The sequence below is a fragment of the Papilio machaon genome, chromosome 14 (assembly GCF_912999745.1).
Source record: "Papilio machaon chromosome 14, ilPapMach1.1, whole genome shotgun sequence".
Classification (NCBI taxonomy): Eukaryota; Metazoa; Arthropoda; class Insecta; order Lepidoptera; family Papilionidae; genus Papilio; species Papilio machaon.
The window spans coordinates 1,117,385-1,134,263 of NC_059999.1; the positions used below are offsets into that span (position 1 = coordinate 1,117,385).

A 16,879-nucleotide genomic window follows, 5' to 3' on the forward strand; every position below is an offset into this window, starting at 1 on the left:
TAATTATTAAGTAAAACGTGCCACTTATGTCAATTACGATTGTGTCGCATTTTAAAACGATATTAAAAAAAGGCTTTCTATTTTATTAATTACATTTATTGTATAAATATAAAAATTCATCAAGAATTTTTCAACCAAATGTTATCTAACAGCAACAATACTGTGACACCTCGGTGACATGACAGGATCAAACAATTTAACTATATACGACTTTCCATATCCGTTCTCAAATAAATATAATAACCTGTCTAATAAAACAACACTCTCAATAACTTGTGCTAAACATAACCTCAAAAAATTGAACATGACAATTTGTTTCCATTGATATTGGAGGTCGTTTGACACATCTGTCAAGTAACTGTCAGGCAATCTGTCAAATAGACCCAATGACAGAACATTGTCCGCCATCTTGAAGTATTGTGTAAAATTATCACATTTCGAAGCCACTCTTTTTAATTTACCGTCTTTTAAATTTGATTTCGGTAAATGTGTCTTTGCTATTACCTGAAAAAAATTAACAATCCATAAAGTTTGTAAGTCGCAAACAAGCAAGCAACCTTGATCTTACGATGCCAACAGAGAAGGGGACTATGGAAGATTCTCGATCAAATCCACTACCCTTCCCACTTTTTACCCAAAAATTACGTCTTACAAGTATGAAGTCTACACGAGAGTCAATTTTCGACATAATTTTGTATTTTAAATGAACACTGGGGGAATTTACCACAATAAAAGCCTTTCGAGGCTTTTTTCGTTCTTTAACGCTGTGGATTAGGTCTCTATAAGTTACAAATGTGCTCAAAGGTAGCGTTGCCAGGCGTCCGGATAAAGCCGGACATAGTTAGGCTTTTTGATTGCGTGTCCGGCCAAAATAAACGGTTGTCCGGCTTTTGTTTGGCTTTTTACATTTCCCAAACGAGAGTGTACCTATTAATACTGAGACAAAATTCTAAATAATATAGGGTGTCCGACCTTTCTACCCGAATGTCCGGCAAAACTGGCTGGTCTGTCCGGCTAGTATGTTTGGCGAACTGGCAACTCTACTCAAAGGTCTATGAATTACGTTACTTTTTCAAGATTACCTGGAACAGAGCCCTATATAGCAAACTCTTGTTGGGCAGCTGTCTATGATGCAACACACGATCCAGCGACTGCGCGGCCAACATTCTAGCATTGCGCCCTAGATTGTAACCTATGATAATATAAATATATCAGATTAGTCCATCTATTCCCCCTGTAATATAACCCAAGCGGGTAATACTACCAAGTATACCCCCTTTTTATGTGAGGAAATGCGTTACGCAGAGCTGGGCATTAACTCGTTAATCCGTTAATCGTTAATTAACGAAGTTAACATTTTGCTTAACGGATTAACTTTTAAGTTAACTTCAAAAAATGTTAACGCTTTTGTTAACTTCCGTTAAACTCAACTTCCGTTAATAAAAGTCCGTTAATCGTTAAATTACAAACTTATAGACGTGCTGTCATTTTGTTTAAATTACGCGCCTCACCACGCTCGTAAGTTCAACTATGTTGTTCGAGTGTCGGCGACTCAAATGGTGAACGAACGAGTTGATAATTGATATATGTGAAGTTCGCGTGCAAGTGTGTTGCATCAGAGCGTCCGGGAAAGACATGACCAACAGGACAAAATCAAAAGAAGGTTCGAAATAGTATATTTCATTACGAGTATATAAAAGCACGAGTATATCGAGTATGCCCACATTCCGAACGCTCTTCGTCCCAGCAATACACCACTTTTTGAGCGACTGTATTAATACACTTTTTTACTCGTGCTTTTTCTTTAGCTTTCCAAACTCGTGCGTTCTCTTTCCCAATTGTCAAAATAATGTCTGTTAAAAAGAAAAACCAACCACGAAGTTTTTACAAAAAAAATCATTGAAGTTTTTATGATTCATGCAAATATTTCTAAAAAGAAGCTCCTAATTTGTTACAATATCAGATTTAATGATTTTAATGATTTTATTCAATGAATTAGGTTAGGTTTCATTTTATTTCATCTCATTAAATTTCATTTTCATTTCATATCAATAAAAATAATCTACTGAAGACTTGGCTATTTGGGCATAGTTCCCTTTGCCTACCCAGAATGTGTGAAGAAAACAAAAAAAATCTCTGTTTGTATTCTTTTACGGTTGGCGCCATTTTCCAAATATTTTAGTTAGTCGAGTTTATTGTGTTTTTATTATTCTATTAAATTGCTTCATTTTTTCGCAACTGTATCATAAATAGTTGTTCAGTAGAAGTAACCTTCATTGTAACTTGTTCAAACTGTCAACCCTCACCTTCGGCTGCGTCTCGGCTCGGGTAGACATTTGTCGGAACTCTTTGCAATGACAGGCTTTCTGCACTCGTAATAAAATATACTATAATGCATTCATACTTGTCTCTTATACTATTGTGTTATAGAATATATAGTCAAATTACTATTTTAAACAAGTGTCGCCACATAAGTGTGAAATTAGTATGTATAATTTTGGTATGGTTAACTGTTAACGATTAACTTTAAGTTGCGTTAAATCTTCGAGAATTTACCGCTTTAACGATTAACGAAGTTAATTTTTTAATTAACGAATTAACGATTAACGAAGTTAACTTTTCGATTAACTGTGCCCACCTGTGACGTTACGCATACCACCGTGCCCTAAGAGGGGAAAGGCACGGTGGTTATGTTGGACTCTCTCCGGATAGGCGGGAGCATACCAACTAAAACCCCCACTGTTTCCCTCATTTCACCGGGCACCGGGGCGTGGGCACACTAAGAGCATCACACTCCCCGGTGGTACCAAGTATACCCCCTATGAAAATTCAAACATGCTTTGTAATGTACAATCGAGGCCACAATTATTATAAAAGAGATTAGCTCCATATGCAAACAGAACCATGAGTTGTCGTACTTAAGTTAAGGAGTCATTTTAAAAAATTAGTTTAAAAAGAAAATTTTTAAAAAAATAATAAGACTTATTTGTGACAACACAGATGATAATAAATGGTTGTTATATAGTGTGTTAACTTTTTTTACTGGGTCTACATGGATATCCATAACCCCAAAGGATTATATTTCAGGGGGTATATATGGATATATATAACCCCAAAGAGTATAAGATTTCAAAGGGTATACATGGATATATATAACCCCAGAGGATTATATTTCAGGGGGTATACAAGGAATAACTCCATATTTCCCTGCTTTCATATTCAAATGAAAACAACTAGCTAGGCTGAAATGTATCACAAAAATATCTATTCTTAAATCCATACAAAGTTAAACATTTTCATTCACTTACCCCTTAAATACTCTGATAATGGAAATCCATGTTCCGATGTTTCACAGCCATAGTCTCTCTGGAAGACATCGAAGAGATCAACATCCACCTTCTCCGTGAGGAGATGATAGCAGCACGGCACATTGAATAGACCAGTGGTAGATGTTTGAGATGAGAATATCCTTAGGGAATCAGGACCTAGGTTACCACATGTGTGTAGACCTGAAAAAAAGCTACGATATTTACCATAAAAATTTAACATAATTAAACTAAATAAAACTAATATCAACCAGTTTGAAAATATATATATTTACTAACTGTCGCGATTGTCCGTGTGGAATTAAAAAAAAACTTAATAAGTAGTCTATGTGTTTCTCCAGACTATGTTCTACATCTGTGACAAATTTCATCAAGATCCGATGAGCCGTTCCAGAGATACCTTCAAACAAACATCCATCTTAACATTCACATTTATAATATTAGTAAGAAGTAAGATTTGTAATGCCTATCGCAGTCAGATTTTGATAAAGTTATGATAAATATTTTATTTTTATAGAGATACTATTGAGAAAACAATTTTTTTTTATATAAAAGTTTCTTTAATGCATACATAAATGTTTACAGCATCAGTATCGCCTTGGCTCCTTAACTAGGTTCACCTGTATTTAAGGAGCCAAAAACTTCCCGTTCTATTTAATATGAAAATCTTGAAGTTTATAATAAAAACTATGTCCAAAAAAATTACTGATTTCCTTATAAAAATTAAACTTATAAAACTATTACAAATGCGAATGTTTAGATGGATGTTTGCTAGAAAGTATCTCCGGAACGGCTCAACGGATCTAAATAAAATTTGACATAGATGTAGAAGAACACATACGGTACTAATTACGTTTTTTTTTAATCCGCTCAGACGGAGTCGCGGGCGGTAGCTATTTAAACAAAAATTACCTGTAAGAAGAATTTTATAATCTTTATCACAATGTTCAGGAAACGCATCCTTCATTACATTGGCAACGTTAGTTTTATTCGTTATAAAAGAAGTCGCAAAACGATGTATATTACAATGTCTGTTCTCAGTAAGAAATTCTTCATTTCCATTTGTTATTTTTTTAGCAATAGCCTTCCATTGTTTCTGTAATAATTTACACTCAAAAATTACTACTGCAGATATGTCTGTACAATACTGTATTTTCTGTTTTTTTTTTTGTTGAGAATGTTGAGATGAAATTGAACAACCGTATAAAATGAGAAAGAACCTAAATTAATATTAAGAACCTAAATCAAAGAATAAAATATGAAAAAAAAAAACAGTCTATGAAGATATTGAAGGCAAACAATCTTACTTCTTACTAATATTATAAATGCGAAAGTTATTTAATGAATGTTTCCTTGAAGGTATTTCCGGAACGCCTCAACGGATCTGGATGAAATTTGGCTTGGGTATAGAATATAGTCGGAAAGAACTCATAGGCTACTTATTAGGTTTTTATTAATGTCGCGCAGACAGTGGTAGATCCCGCAACAACAATATTTGTTGGGTGCATGAATGGGTTGGGTCGACCGGTGGAATACGACAACCACACAGAAGACAGGCATCAAGTGGAAACAATTCCGCGTTTCGTCTGATGAGTGTGGTGCTGGAGGCCTAATTTCAATCCACGTTTCCTTCCCACCCCTTTCTTATAAGGAAAGAATGGGAAGGGGAATTGGATTTGACGGAGGTAGGGACGCATAGGAAGAGGATATATCCTCTTTCTCTGCGCTCCCTTCTCTGTCGATTAAAGGTAGGCAACGCATCTGCAATTGCAGATGTCTATGGACAACGGTCACTTCGCTATTTAGGCGAACTCAGGTGACCGCTTGCTCGTTTGCCTCCTTATGATATAAAAAAGATATAATAACAAAATGGTTGAATATTTTGGCAACAAATGGTGATACATACTTGAATTATCTTAACTCTTTGGGCTGCATTCTTCAGAGCTTTATCATCACAATCAACAGTGAGACTTGGTATATTGTATCCGAGTGTCAAAGCTACTAGTAAATGTCCCCTACCACCTCCAGCCTCCATACAATGTGTAGATGATGTTGCATTGTATAGAGATGCTACTAAACGAGACATTTTTTGCACCTAAAATAACTATTAGGTATAATATCTATCTATATATATAAAAGAAAGTCGTGTTAGTTACACTATTTATAACTCAAGATCGATCGAACTGATTTAGCTGAAAATTGATGGGGAGGTAGCTTAGAACTAGGAGACGGACATAGGAACTTTTTTTTATCTTGTGTGCATTTTTTTTTGTTCCGCCCCGACGGAGTCGCGGGTAAAAGCTAGTGTTGGATAAAATTGTCATATTTGCTATTTAATTTATGTAGGAGGTCAAGTAACAATTTTGTTTTGGATAAATATATATATAAAAAATATAGCCTTTGTTCCTTGCTATTGGAAGATATTTTTGTAGTTGTAATTTTTTTTAATATGTTGGGTAATTTTTGAGTTTACACAAAAGAAACAAATTCAAATTGTATGTATGTAATATCATAGGTTATTGAAAATATTTATTATATAATATTTATATATATTTTAATTTTAATTTTTATATTTATTATAATTAAGTATATTTTTAAAATTAAGTAAATGGAAATTTTCATCGAGATATTAAAAATAAATTTATTGTATTACTGAATTTTGATTATTTTAATATTACAAAATCCATTAAAAGTCGTACATTAATCAATTTATTTTTTAGCAACTTGACTCCCCCCCCCTTGTCTATGGTTATGTAGTGAAGTTTAAGACTACCCCACTCTTATACCTAAAATAAAGTGTACTTTTTAAAATATTCACCATTTATTAATTAAATTTACATCATCTGTCACAAAATATACATATCTCATTCCCCCCCCTCCCCCTTTCGAGATTCACATGATAAATGGAAGAACCTTCATAATTTAATGTTGATGAACAATATTGACAATCTTTGATATTTTTTTAATGGCGGACTGTAGTGTGTGATTTTGTAACGAGTAATGGTGCCATTTTAAAACAGTTAATATAACAAGTTCCTCTTATTTTATTCGCTGCAACTATCTGCTCTAATATTTAATAGATCAAATATTCATACCTCATAGCTTTTTTTACTGGTCATAAACTCTGTTATCTTAATCTCCGGAGGTACACATCCTCCCAAACACTCCAAATGTTGTTCCAAATCTTCTACTGATATGCAATAATCATTATTTACTTTCAAATTGTGACTCTGTGCTTTATGGATCCATTTACGAAGTTCACAATTATCTAAAACATTATGTTCTAGTTATTGAACAGTTTTTTACAAACATATTGTTATCTTGCACACTCTTTTTGAATAGAACAAAGATAGCAATATGTTTTTGTTATTGTTATATCACAGTGGGAAGTAAGAATTGACATATATTGACATACACGTTTATATTATATCGTAATATAAAGACATAATCACAAACATTTATATCAACTTTTTTATTATTAAATTAAGGAAAAACATGCATTATAATATAAACAAACATGCATGCGTTTTTTTTATATAAACATTTAATTTAAACATATGGCGTATTAAAAATAATGAAGTTCCAGTAATTTTATATATAAAAAAAATAAAAACAAGTATTTTTTCCAACTTACGAAAGCTATAATAGTTAGTTTTAATATTATTAACCGCTCCAAGTTGATCGGTTATGTTTATCGTTAATAATGACATCAATTTGACCATAGTTAAAATGATTCAACTAATATTTGACCATAGTTAAAATGGTTCAACTAATATTTGACCATATCGACAAGACGCTGGTTATGGTTTTAGTTGATGCAACTCACCCTTAGCAGTTAAAACTTCTACATAAAAATAATTTGTCATTCACATATATTAACAAAACAAATGACATCAAAAAAAAACATTTAAAAAATGTATTTACAACATGCAGGGAATGTTTTATACTTTATTTTTTTTTTAATTAAATCACGGATACAGACCACAATCTAGAATAAAAAAAAGATAGTATCACAAAAACATTTTTTAATTTAAAATCAAAACCACGACTAATATAAGACTATATCTTTATTTTTTCTATTAAAAAAAACTTAATTAGTAGTTTACATGTTCATCTAGATCAGTGTTTCCCAAAGTGGGCGATAACGCCCCCTTGGAGGCGTTTGAAACCTAGGAGGGGGCGATAAGAGGCCCAAAAAAATGGGAGGCATTGAAATTAATTAAAGTAATGAAATTGTGGTTTTTAAGTTTTAGGGCTGAATAAAAATTAGAGAGCTCTGAAATATAATTGATTTTCAAAGGGGGCGGTGAAAGAAATAAGTTTGACAATCACTGATCTAGATGTCAAATTTCATTGCGATCAATGCACCCATTCTGGAAAAACCTTTTAACATACATCCATACATACATACAAACATACGCATATAACATTAGTAAGATAAACATGCAAATAAAACATCAATAAACACTGATCTCTACATAAATTGTTATGTTAACATACCAAGCCTTTACCATCCATACTATTTTAGTTCTAGTTCGGTCCAAAATTTCATTAGTAGGCAACACCTTTAAAATTAACATCAATACATTCACAAAGTTTTTTTTAAAATACTATTAAAAATTAAATAACAAAGGTTAACACTCTCAGTGACACCTACTGCATGTTACTTTATTTAAATCATAGTGGCATTGTATGTGTTAACCATTGCAAGTGGTCTCTTTAGCTTATGAGCAGGAGCAGGGATTCCCAAAGTGGTGGATATCCAAGTTAAAACATTGCTAATTCTCAATCTGTCTTCTTCTATTGACCTAAGTCAGAATTAATAATAATAATACTTCCTGTCTCTGTAGCCCTCACCACTGGTTGTTTGAGTAATAGGATTCCGCAGCCAGTGGTATACTATTTTTTATATAATATATTTTGTTATTTTTTTTATAAAATGTATTATATATATAATAAGTGAATAAATGAATATGGATAATAATTGAACTTAAGTAGTCAATTTGGACATGGGGGTCTGAGGTAATGGTTCAATTTGGAAAAGGGGTCACTTGTCCAAAATAGTTTGGGGATCCCTGGTCTAGAGACTCAATACGCCCCATGATAGTGAGAATTGTTGAACCTTTCCTTACTTTCGGAAAAATAAAGATGAAAATATTTTTTTATAGTCAGCTCCGTAAATAGGTGTACATTTACAAAACCTTACATACCTGTATACAATATTGGTTTCAAAAATATATATATTATAGAATAGCACGTATTTATAGTTAGAAGTACACAGACTTAACAATGGTGGATGCCAGCAATAACACCATCAGTTGCACGAATGTACCGGCTCGTCCGATGAAATACCATGACCTCATAGAAGATAAGCATCAAGTGGAAGTAATTCTGGGTACGGTCTGATGAGTGAGATGAGAGATAATTTTAGTCCTCTTCCCCTTCACATTCTTTTCTTATTAGGAGAGGATGAGAAGGATTTGGAGAGAAGAGGGGACATAGGAAGGGGAAATGTCCTCTTTCTGTGCGTCCCCTTCTCTGTTGACTAAAGGCAACGCATCTGCATTTGCAGATGTCCATGGGCAACGGTCGCCTCGCTATTTCGGCGAATTCAGGTGACCGTTTGCTCATTTTTGGATCTGCATACATATTTTTGGTACCAAAGGTGGTATACAAGTTACACATTATAAAAGGTATTAATGTATACATATTTATGCAGCTGACTGTACATGTGTCAGTGAAAGCCTACTATTAGAACAATACTTACCACTGTTTGTTGGTTCTGAAGCATAAGTCCAAAATTTTTCAACAGCATAATTCAAATCCCATTTATCTATGGTTTGTATTAAGTTTTTTGGCAGTAATTTATCCCAGTGATTTTCAGTGAAAAATTCTACCATATGACAATTAGCCAAAGGTAGTAGAGGGTTTAGATATTTTAAAATTTTATCCAAATGATGATGTATTTTTGTTATTGATGTTTCCATAGCTGTGAAAAAAAAAGCAATAAAATACACATCCATAACCTAGAGTAGTAAGCAAAGATTATAGATTTCAATTTGGCATGTTGCTCTTTTGCCTCTTCTAAGAAATTTATATGTTTAATTAACAAGCATGAATCTCAATTTGAATTATTACTAAAATATAAATATACATGTATTATTAAAGTGTGGGTAGCCACAATTATTAATCGCAAATTTATAATATGATTGAAACAATATTATTAATAGTAGAAGGAATAGAAGGAGCAAAAATGTCAGCTTTCTAAAAATTGGCTATTATAATAAAATTAATGTACCTTTAAAATGATATATCTCCCACGTATGGATTATTGGATGATACTTTGAGCATAGCACATACTTTTTTATACTGAGCTCTTATAGTTTCAAGTAGGGTCAGTATATCATGATGCTCGGAGTTATTATGAGGGAATGTATCAATCAGTCCTTTCACTTTCTCCAGTTGTTTTATTGTCTTATCTGAAAGTCTATCTTCTTGCTTTGAATCAGACTTGTTTTGTTCCAAATAGTTTGTAACAATACCATAATAAAATCCTGGAAAATAAACTGAAATTAGGAACATTCAACTATCTTTCTTCAAGACGAGTTCACTTTCATCATGAGATTTTGAAATATCTTGGAGGCCCAGAACATTACACAAGTCATTGTGCAGAACATAATGTGAATAAAGTGTGGCGGGGCATAAAGAGCTGGGGAGGGACTACGCAGAGGGCAGATGACCTTGAACCTTCAAGATATTTAAACATACATATATGAAAGAATTGTAGTAGCATGGTATGGATATGTACATCTTACATACCTTAATAAAATGATTTCTGCAACAGTTCAATTTAAATTATTAAATAAAGTATTATCTCACCCAATTCTCTTCCGATTTCAGCTCCTCTGTGGTAGCCTAAATGATAGCCCTCGGAGTTCCCTTCCTCAGAGCCAACCCGGAAACCTTCCTTATAGCTGTCTTGACATAATGTGTTTTCGCTTAGAAATATATCTTCAACAACATCATTAAAGTCTATATCATCAGCCATTTAGCGGACCACTAATATTTATTTACCTTTTTTTGAACAACTCTGAACTGTTAAGTTCTTTGTATTATTTGCAACTATTCTTTAACATTTAATCACTTTTACTACATCAATGAGACTGCGTAAAGAATAATAAGGATAATATTTTAATTACTTTTTAATAAATATTTTACCATAACCTATTATAATAGCATAACAGGAAAAATCAACCATGACAAAATGTGACACTTATTTGGCATTGACAGGGGGAGCGCTAGTGAGTAGTAGCTATCACTATCACATTCAAGTCTATGACACGGTAATAATAATACCGTGAGTGAGAGAGATACAGTTATACACAATTCCTGTGACGTGACAAAGACAGGGATAACTATCTTCCGTCCCTTTCTGCGTACCAGGGTTTGGGGTTTGTTTGGAACAAAGATTGTCCCCTACAAACAACCTAGGTTGTCCCTAATAAAGTTTGACATTCGTGCTATTTTTCGAAAATTGTGAGTACTTAGTGGCTGTAATTGTGCAAAAATATTTTGATATTACAGTTTTAGTAAGGTAAAGTTTATAAAACATGGTATACTGCTGTATCGTCGGTTGTAAAAGCCGTAGTGAGCGAAAAGAGAAAAACATAACCTTTCACTCGTAAGTACTGAAACTACGCACTTATTCACATGTATTCATACAAAATAAGGAAGAAAATACAAACTAGTTGTTCTTTACAGTCTTTGTAATAACTAATATGTTAAAATACGGGTAAAATCAGCTAAAATAAAATAGTATTTTTCGAACATTATGCGCCCAAACGCAGATGTCATTTGTGTCAAATAATATACTGTAGATCTGGGAAACAAGCGGCCATATTAAACTTCTTTTCAAATTGGTTGGTTATTACCCGTAAAAATAATACCACCATCTTGTTGTAAAAATTACCCTGAATTTAGGGGAAATAAATTATAGTATGTATAATGTATATAAATGAAACAATTCATATTTTTTATACTATTTTCAACAGATTTCAAAAGGAGTTTTTAATTCTGGTATATGCTGTGTTTTTAAATATTTGATACTTTCTTATCCCGTTGATTTTAAAGAGTATGCTTTTTAATTTGTCCCATGTAAATTTTGTTTCTTAGAAATTACAATCAAAATAGTTTAATATTAAGTAGTTTTACATGTAGTGTTCACTGTAATGATATACAGAGTAATTTAAAATTATATGACTATAATATTGGTATGTTTTTTGTAGCTTTTTATGAAGACTTAGGGCTTCGTGCATATCGAAGAAAAATAGGACATCGTTTGAATGCTCGTCTAATGGACCTAAGACTGAAGAGATGCCGCGCTTTGTTGAAGCGGTACGCGGGAAAAAAATATCGGGAAATTCTTTTTTTGGAGTCACCCAAGACATCCTTGATTAAGGCAGCCGCCGATATTGACATGGACCTCGTTCGTGCTGTGATAGACGACTGGCCGAGCAGATTGAAGGCCTGTATTCAAAATCACGGATGTCATTTTGAGTAAACTTTAGTGTCATAAGAATCTATGTTTTGTTAAGTTCATTTTGGTATATAAATGGTCACATAATGAATAAACTTGTTTCAATTATTTTATATTAAACATGTAACAGAATTTATGACCTGACTAAGTATTACTAAAAAAATCTGTTTACGTAATCTTAGTCACATAAACAAAAATTACGCATTGTTTTTTTATATTTATTACGTTTATTAATTACAATTTAATTGGGAATATATAAATTGGTCTATATTAAATTATATCGTAATTATTCATTTTCGGGACAAAACAAATAACTGGTAACCCCAATCCTTTTACTTATATATATGTATAGTCTATAGTACTCTCTATCTGTCCCTTACGGGTGAACGCGCATGTCATATCTATATAATTCTTCATCTGAGATCACATTACATAGGGTATGTTCCGATATGCACTGCGAGCACTGCACAGTGCTGTCACTGTAGAAAAATTCGTTCCGTTGTGGACTGATAGTATACTGCCGCAGTACCCTAGGGAAATATATGACGTCATAAATCGCCGCCATATTCTACTGTGAGCACTGGCGTTTTCGAGGTAAGGTACTAGCAGTACCTTGATCACGTGATCAGTCAAAACCACTCGAGTGGCTAACGTCTTATAATCAAAGCTACAGTTTAATCAGAAAATTTTAAAGTTCTGTAATTAGTTTGGATTAATAAATAAAACAATGGAAGAATTGCAAAAATTGACCTTATTAGACTGTGTTGATAATGAAAAACATATTCTTTTTTATGAAAAAGTACTAACTTTTATTATATTATAAATTCAATTTACAATTAATATTAATTAAAATATTTTTAATTTGACAGTACTCCAAAACAGTTTTTTTAATGTACTAGAAAACTTGAATACACTCATTTGAATGCTGCGTCAAAAAATGCGGCTGACAGTATACGGGATTGCGTGCCGTTTTAAATCGTAACCAGTATAACTGGCTATAAAGGAACGGCTCCACAGTATACTGAATTGACGTCACACTGTACAGTGGTCGCAATGCATATCGGAACATACCCGTAATTGACAAGACTTGTGCTTGTGTCACTGTCACTGGATTATCAATCATCAAAGTCACATTTGTATTTGCAATTTTGCACTTTTGCATATCAAAATTAATAAATTTTCTTTACAAAAGTTACTATTTTAATATAATTCAATATTCTCTTCTACTTCTCTTGTATTGCATTAATCCACAATGGTTAAGGAAATTAGCAGTGATGAAGTTAAAAAACATCATGACAAAAGAAGTGCTTGGATCATAATACATAATGATGTTTACGACGTAACAAATTTCATGAGTGAGGTAAGTTTCGTTCTGAAAATCCGTTGAGTCTATTTAATTAAATGGTGCAATTAATAAAGGAAAAAATTAATTTAAACAAATGTTAAATTGTACTAGATTTTACAAAATTTTACTGGTTTCAATGAACTTCCGACCCCATTCAGTAGACCCCGGGGGTACACAGTCCACATGTAACAATTTGGGATGTGCAATGCTAGATGTATGTAAAATCTAGAACAGATTACTTTACTTTTAGCACCCTGGTGGTGAAGAATCTTTGCTGGAATTTGCTGGAAAAGATGGCACAACAGGTTTTGAGGATGTAGGACATAGTCAAGATGCAAGGTATTAAATGGATTCTATGAACTTTTTACAAAAACTTTGTATATAGATACTACAAATTTAGATATAATTCATTCAATCTTTGTGTATAAAAAAGCTTATAAAAGCTTATGTATAAGTTATAAAAGCTTGATATTCATATTGATGTTTGATTATTGTTTTTCAGAGAAATGTTAGTAAAGTATAAGATTGGTACCCTACCAGCTTGTGAAATCACCAAAAAAGTGCATTCATGTGCCAGTTGGTAAGATGTTTATTTTTATATTTAATTAATTAGTTGATAAAGGTTTTTAGTGATCAATTTATGGTAAAAAGGGTACACATTATTTGTGTCAATTTTATAGGTTTGTATTTAGAAGAATTTCCTTCTCTGAAAAAGGACTTTATACTCTTTGTAACCATAGAATAGTTTCAGAGGGGTCAGTTAATTGTGGTATAGTTTGTCATGCATATTTGAAAACATATCTAATATATAAAATTCTCGTGTCACAGTTTTCGTTCCCGTACTCCTCCGAAACGGCTTGACCGATTCTCATGAAATTTTGTGAGCATATTCAGTAGGTCTGAGAATCGGCCAACATCTATTTTTCATACCCCCCCCCATGTTTTAACTGCGCGCGGACGGAGTCGCGGGCGACAGCTAGTAAACAGTAAAATTATCTGATAATATCTGGGAGTACTTTCGTAAAGGCATTATAATTATTGTAAAAGTAACATATCTCTTGGATTTTGTCTGTTCTTCAATTTATGTGTCATTTCCTTTATTATTCATAGGGATTTAGCAATTTATCTTTACTTTATTTTTTAATTATTATTAAGTTATATTTTTAATTTTATTAAAGCTGTTTAACCCCAAAGAGAAGTTTGGAAAGGGAGAAATCGTGGAGAACATTTGATGGTTCATCTAAAAGGTTTATAGTTTTGGTTTAATTTTTGTAGTTTAGTTTATTTTCCTCAATTTGATACTTGAATATATTTATACTATTTAATAATAATATCAGGAATCGAAAGTCCTAAGATCATGAACTATTTTTTTATGCCTTAAGGAATGTTACTTCTTCACAACTTAACTTTGGACTAGATGTTTTTTTCTATGATTCAGTTTTCTTGATCTTGTACTGATTAAAGCAGACGCAAATAGTATCGCATCACTTCATGAGAATAGTCTATTTTCACCTTCAAGTTTAACTAAGCAGTTGAACAGTACAGTTGAAATTCATGTGTGTTACCATGGCTTTATGAGACCAACATTTTGGTCTTAGAAACCTACAGAAGGCTACTCTGAGAACTGTAGAGTTTGACAGATTGTTAAAAATCTTTTAGCACATGTAAGCTTCAACTGTACAGTGAAACTGTTCAGTAAAAACTGTATTCATGTAGCGGGCTTATGATTAACTACCAGTTACCGAAGACTACTTCCAAACGGAAAATATAATTATGATACACCCAGGGATAGTGTACCTTCCCAACTGTGAACGACTGTTTAGTAGTTTCGGAGCCTCTTCAATACAAACAATTTTTTTTTTTTATATATTAAAGTAGACCTCTGCAATCAATAGTAGTTGAAATAGTAAATATTTTTGACGACAGTCGGTTACAGTCTCCCAAGACGTCGGAACGTAGCATTCCGTGCGGACCGATACACCACGATAGAAGGATACAGAAGATTGTTGTTCCACGGGAAAGGTTACAACTCCAATTTTTAAAAAAAAATATATTCAAACTCATAAAGTTGACAACTGATTGTGTTAATAAGTTTTTGATTACGTAATATGAATAATGGTTGAAAAGATTGAAAGGAGCGAATGCTATTAGAGAGATTCATATTACTCTTGGGGAGAGTCACTTTGCTATGAAAAGACACGCTTCTAGGGTTGCCAGGTCCTAAACCTACTAGCCGGACAGACCAGCCAGTTTGACCGGACATTTGAGTAGAAAGGTCGGACACCCTATATTATTTAGAATTTTGTCTCAGTATTAATAGGTACACTCCCGTTTGGGTAATGTAAAAAGCCTAACAAAATCCGGAAAACCGTTTATTTTGGCCGGACACGCAATCAAAAAGCCTACCTATGTCCGGCTTTATCCGGACGCCTGGCAACGCTACACGCTTCTAAGAAAAATCAATTTTTTATTTTAGGATTTGTGTAGTTTCTAACGACATTTCTCTTTATGTACCATTTTTCTTCTTTGTAGGATAAGAATTCATCCATGCGAAAGGTGATGCATTTTTTAAGAGAAGTTATTTGATTTATTCCTTTTTTCTTTTTTTAATTTTTTTTTAATTGTTTTAAATCAACAGACGTCCGCCTCCACCGCCGCCATCGAGGTGTTTATTTTTTGTACTTCGATTATTAGTTTTCGTTAAAATATAGAAAAACTAGTATTTTATGAACAGGCAGTATTTATGTTTGAAATTTGTTTTTTTTTAGTTAATTACTTTAAAAAGAAAATGTAATTAGTTTACGGTTTTGATTAGTAATTTCTAGGGTAGTTAAACAGATTTGGTCTATTGTTTTAAGTCGTATATAATTTTAAAATAACCTCACAACATATTTGCACTAAAAGATTCTTTGTACAAGATATTTAGAAAGTATTTTATTTATTTATCTTTGGAACAATTCATCATTAAGTCGTGTTTTTGTTGGAATCTTATTTATTTCAATATATTCCTTAATATATATTTTTTTCAGTTCTAAATTGAAATGGGCCATCATCGCCTTAGCCGGTGCTATTGTCATCGGTTTCGCGTTGAAGAAATACTTAAGCTAATGGAACTACGGATATAGTTAAAGGTCCAAACCGGATAAAACCGGTTTCAACCGGTTCTAGTTAGTTTGTGTCACGTACAAAGGTAGCGCGAATATTAAGTTTAAAATCGAAGCATTTAATTGGTATGTGATGATCTCGTCCGCTTTTTTATTCCATTTATATACAGTTGGCGGCAAATAAAATGTTATCTGTATGAATTGTGACTTTCCTCTGCACACATTAATACGTTTTATGTTTTATAGAGGCGTTTATGTTGTGGAAACCCATTGTGAAGTATTAATTCCAGGTTCCTTTACTTGCTGTTGACTGTTATGTTTGATTTGACGAGTTTATTTAATATTTTATAATTGTTATACAATTTTATATAATTATTTATTAGTACATATCTATATCAGTGTTGTGACAATAAAATCCTGATCTTAAACTCATGTGTTTTCTTAACCTTTAAATTTTTTTGCTAGAAAAAAACTACAGATACTAGTGTTTTTTTTCTATTATTAGGTGGCAAACGAGCAAGCGGTCACATGAATTCGCCGAAATGGCGAAGCGACCGCTGCCCATAGA

At 32.7% G+C, this 16,879-nt stretch overlaps 3 protein-coding genes across 3 annotated transcripts; 1 reads left to right on the forward strand and 2 right to left on the reverse strand.

Moving 5' to 3' along the window:
- Positions 1-121: 121 nt before the first annotated feature.
- Positions 122-9,699, reverse strand: LOC106715614 (probable methyltransferase-like protein 25). The gene is made up of 8 exons (XM_045680875.1): positions 9,625-9,699; positions 9,094-9,315; positions 6,422-6,594; positions 5,233-5,421; positions 4,239-4,422; positions 3,309-3,509; positions 1,083-1,192; positions 122-504 (listed from the first exon to the last, which is right to left on the reverse strand). The coding sequence occupies exons 2-8, from the start codon at positions 9,311-9,313 to the stop codon at positions 142-144; spliced, it is 1,440 nt and encodes a 479-aa protein (XP_045536831.1). The 5' UTR covers positions 9,314-9,315; positions 9,625-9,699; the 3' UTR covers positions 122-141.
- On the reverse strand, positions 9,627-10,374 carry LOC123721665 (protein LTO1 homolog). The gene is made up of 2 exons (XM_045681059.1): positions 10,206-10,374; positions 9,627-9,880 (listed from the first exon to the last, which is right to left on the reverse strand). Exons 1-2 carry the CDS (start codon positions 10,372-10,374, stop codon positions 9,627-9,629), a joined length of 423 nt encoding a protein of 140 aa, XP_045537015.1.
- A 2,611-nt stretch (positions 10,375-12,985) lies between these two features.
- LOC106715615 (cytochrome b5-like) lies at positions 12,986-16,611 on the forward strand. Its single transcript, XM_045680915.1, has 4 exons — positions 12,986-13,222; positions 13,458-13,546; positions 13,710-13,787; positions 16,237-16,611. The coding sequence occupies exons 1-4, from the start codon at positions 13,115-13,117 to the stop codon at positions 16,313-16,315; spliced, it is 354 nt and encodes a 117-aa protein (XP_045536871.1). The 5' UTR covers positions 12,986-13,114; the 3' UTR covers positions 16,316-16,611.
- Positions 16,612-16,879: the final 268 nt, after the last annotated feature.

What these genes read in the sequence shown, in the direction of transcription:
- LOC106715614 (XM_045680875.1), bottom strand. Translation starts at nt 9,313, where the DNA reads ATGGAAACATCAATAACAAAAATACATCATCATTTGGATAAAATTTTA. An exon ending in CCAGTAAAAAAAGCTATGAG is followed by an intron (nt 5,422 to 6,421) that starts GTATGAATATTT and finishes TAGTTATTTTAG; the next exon opens with GTGCAAAAAATGTCTCGTTT. An exon ending in TATATAGGGCTCTGTTCCAG is followed by an intron (nt 505 to 1,082) that starts GTAATCTTGAAA and finishes AATTTTTTTCAG; the next exon opens with GTAATAGCAAAGACACATTT.
- LOC123721665 (XM_045681059.1), bottom strand. Translation starts at nt 10,374, where the DNA reads ATGGCTGATGATATAGACTTTAATGATGTTGTTGAAGATATATTTCTA. An exon ending in TGAAATCGGAAGAGAATTGG is followed by an intron (nt 9,881 to 10,205) that starts GTGAGATAATAC and finishes TTTATTTTCCAG; the next exon opens with GATTTTATTATGGTATTGTT.
- LOC106715615 (XM_045680915.1), top strand. Translation starts at nt 13,115, where the DNA reads ATGGTTAAGGAAATTAGCAGTGATGAAGTTAAAAAACATCATGACAAA. An exon ending in TAACAAATTTCATGAGTGAG is followed by an intron (nt 13,223 to 13,457) that starts GTAAGTTTCGTT and finishes CTTTACTTTTAG; the next exon opens with CACCCTGGTGGTGAAGAATC. An exon ending in GGACATAGTCAAGATGCAAG is followed by an intron (nt 13,547 to 13,709) that starts GTATTAAATGGA and finishes ATTGTTTTTCAG; the next exon opens with AGAAATGTTAGTAAAGTATA.